The 2,366-nt window shown below is 52.1% G+C and overlaps 1 protein-coding gene across 1 annotated transcript; it reads right to left on the minus strand.

Moving 5' to 3' along the window:
* Nucleotides 1-1,255: 1,255 nt before the first annotated feature.
* Nucleotides 1,256-2,136, minus strand: LOC100841800 (auxin-responsive protein SAUR71). Its single transcript, XM_003580504.4, has one exon. It carries the CDS (start codon nucleotides 1,982-1,984, stop codon nucleotides 1,586-1,588), a length of 399 nt encoding a protein of 132 aa, XP_003580552.1. The 5' UTR covers nucleotides 1,985-2,136; the 3' UTR covers nucleotides 1,256-1,585.
* Nucleotides 2,137-2,366: the final 230 nt, after the last annotated feature.

Below are 2,366 nucleotides of genomic sequence, written 5' to 3' on the forward strand. Positions count from 1 at the left end.
TTTAGTACTACTAGTGTGCTAGTATTATCTCAGCTTATCATGGATGGACACACACACACATCTCATCTGTATGTCTCCACTCTCCGGTGCCTGGAAGGCAATGATATTGCCGAGGAAGAAAGAATGAATGGGGTTTTATTCCCTGATAAAAACAGCCCGCCTTTCAAAAACAGAAAGACTTCAACGGATTATATACTATACCGAATTGACGTATCAAGACAAAGGACTTCACGCCATCGACTAGTGGATACTTGATGGAGAAGGGAAATTTTTTGCCACTTAGCCGAAACGAACAAGAACTTGATTAGCCCCCAGGAAAGCCGTTCTGTTAGCAAACCAAAGTGCACGCCTTTACCTGTCGCCGATCAAACTACTCGGTTCCACTAGATCACTAGGGGCACTATGGATGGCCGTCCGTTCCACAGCTGCGCACGCTCTGCACTGCAAGCACCCGCCATTGGATTCGATCCTATTGTGTTGTGCCAAGTGTGCCAACTTATAATCCAGCTCCACTTGGGATTCGATCGTCCGCTTGACTGTTTGTTTACTGATCCAAGCTAGAGTACTGCACCAGCTGTGCCCTTCCCGTGCGATTCCATTCTGATATCTTCTTCTCCCCTCTTTTTGTGAAGCAACCGTTCCAATCTTATCACCTCCGCTCGCTCTTGCTTTATTTGGTTATTCTCCGCACGCTTTATGAATTTTATGCGTACAGATCAACTATATACCTGGTTACTGCTTTCTTTTTGATTAATTAATTAAGGCCTTTAGCTTGGGTGAGCATCGAATTTTTCTTTTTCTTTCGTACCAGGAAAAAAGCAGAGGCGTTCATTTCAATGTTTGACTAAAAAAAGGGGTGGTTCGTGGAAGTACAATAAATTATCTGCTCTTTCATGTTTTCGAGACTTTTTGGTAGATCAACGAGTGAACCAAGTGGCAGGACGGAGCAGGAAATATCTCGCAAAAGGAAATCAAATATCGACAGTTAGAAAATAAGACTTGATTCCTGAGATATGCATTTTGTTCCGGATTTGGTTACTCGTAAAACTCGATCACATGTAAAGTTAGCACATGAGACAAATTTACAGGTAAACGGTGAACTTATTTGGGCCGTATGTATCCATCTGGATTGAATCTGATCTCAGCATCAGGCCACTAAAAGATCACTGCTACTAACATGAAAGGAATTGTGTACTAATTTGACTGTCATAGAGTGAACTGATTGAGCTGCCTGCACCAAGGAACTAAAAGGAGAGAACAGAGAAAGAGCATCGTCCATAGAATTCATAGTAAGCATCTCGTAGGTCCGGATTTACAAATATACATGAATATTATTACAAAGAGAGAGATCGGCAGAAGAGAAGCCGTACTACTAAAACAAAGAAGAAGCAGAGGAACAAATGGTAGCTCTGGAAGAAGAAGGCGCAGCGACTGAACCGAACAGCACAACAAATCTACACAACGACCCCTGCACAACAAGCCTGCAGGCTGCAGCCACCCACCTCAAGAAACGGATAAAGGACCCGCTAAAAAGTAGAAATAAAAAAGGGGCTCTTGCTACGAGCTCCGATCCTCAAAGGGCTGCTCAAACCACGACGGCGTAGTAGGCGACGGGAAGGCTCCTGCTGTCCGCCCCGGTACCGGCGGCCAGCGCGCTGAGGAGGCGGCGGAAGGCGGCGGCGGGGCAGGGGATGCGTAGCGGGCCGCGGCGCGCGTAGCCGTACTCCTGGGCGGCCCGGCGTAGCAGCTCGGCGATGGGGGCCCGGCCCAGCAGCTCGGCGGGCACGAGGAACCGCTCTGTCTCCTCCCCCTCGGCGCCCACCTCCACCGGCACGTGCCCCGCCGGCACCTTGCTGCTGCTGCTGCTGTTGCTACTACTATTCCCCCCTGCCCCCGGCGATGAAGAAGACGAGGAAGGCGACGCCGCGGCCCCCGGCGCCACCCTGCAGGCCCCCGTCGACACGCACCGGAGCAGCCCCTTCATCGCTGTGGCACAAAGAGCTCTCCCCTCTGCTGAGAGCTAGAGCCCAGGAAACGCGCGGTGGAGTAATTGTGGCCGGGAGCTGGACCGCTGGAGTGAACGAGGAGAGAGCACGGTCAGTGTGGTGGGAGGGAGAGAGCAGCGGGTGGCGCACAGACGGCTCTATATAGGAGTGCCGGGTGCGCGGCGCGGCTTGGGTTAATGAGACGGACAGGTGGGCCAGGGCGGCCCGCGGGGCCCGCGTGGAGGTGAGACGGATGGGGCCGTTGTACGATTAGGACCACGGACAGTACTTGTCCGTGCGAGGAGCGAGAGAGAGTGGGACGGGGCGCAGTGAATGAATGGGATGGGTGGGGGATCCGGTGCGCCCGATATCTCCGCGACT

Source organism: Brachypodium distachyon, chromosome 5 (genome assembly GCF_000005505.3).
Source record: "Brachypodium distachyon strain Bd21 chromosome 5, Brachypodium_distachyon_v3.0, whole genome shotgun sequence".
NCBI classification, from domain to species: domain Eukaryota; kingdom Viridiplantae; phylum Streptophyta; class Magnoliopsida; order Poales; family Poaceae; genus Brachypodium; species Brachypodium distachyon.

Excerpts from the sequence above, each read along its gene's own strand:
- LOC100841800 (XM_003580504.4), bottom strand. The coding sequence starts at position 1,984 with ATGAAGGGGCTGCTCCGGTGCGTGTCGACGGGGGCCTGCAGGGTGGCG.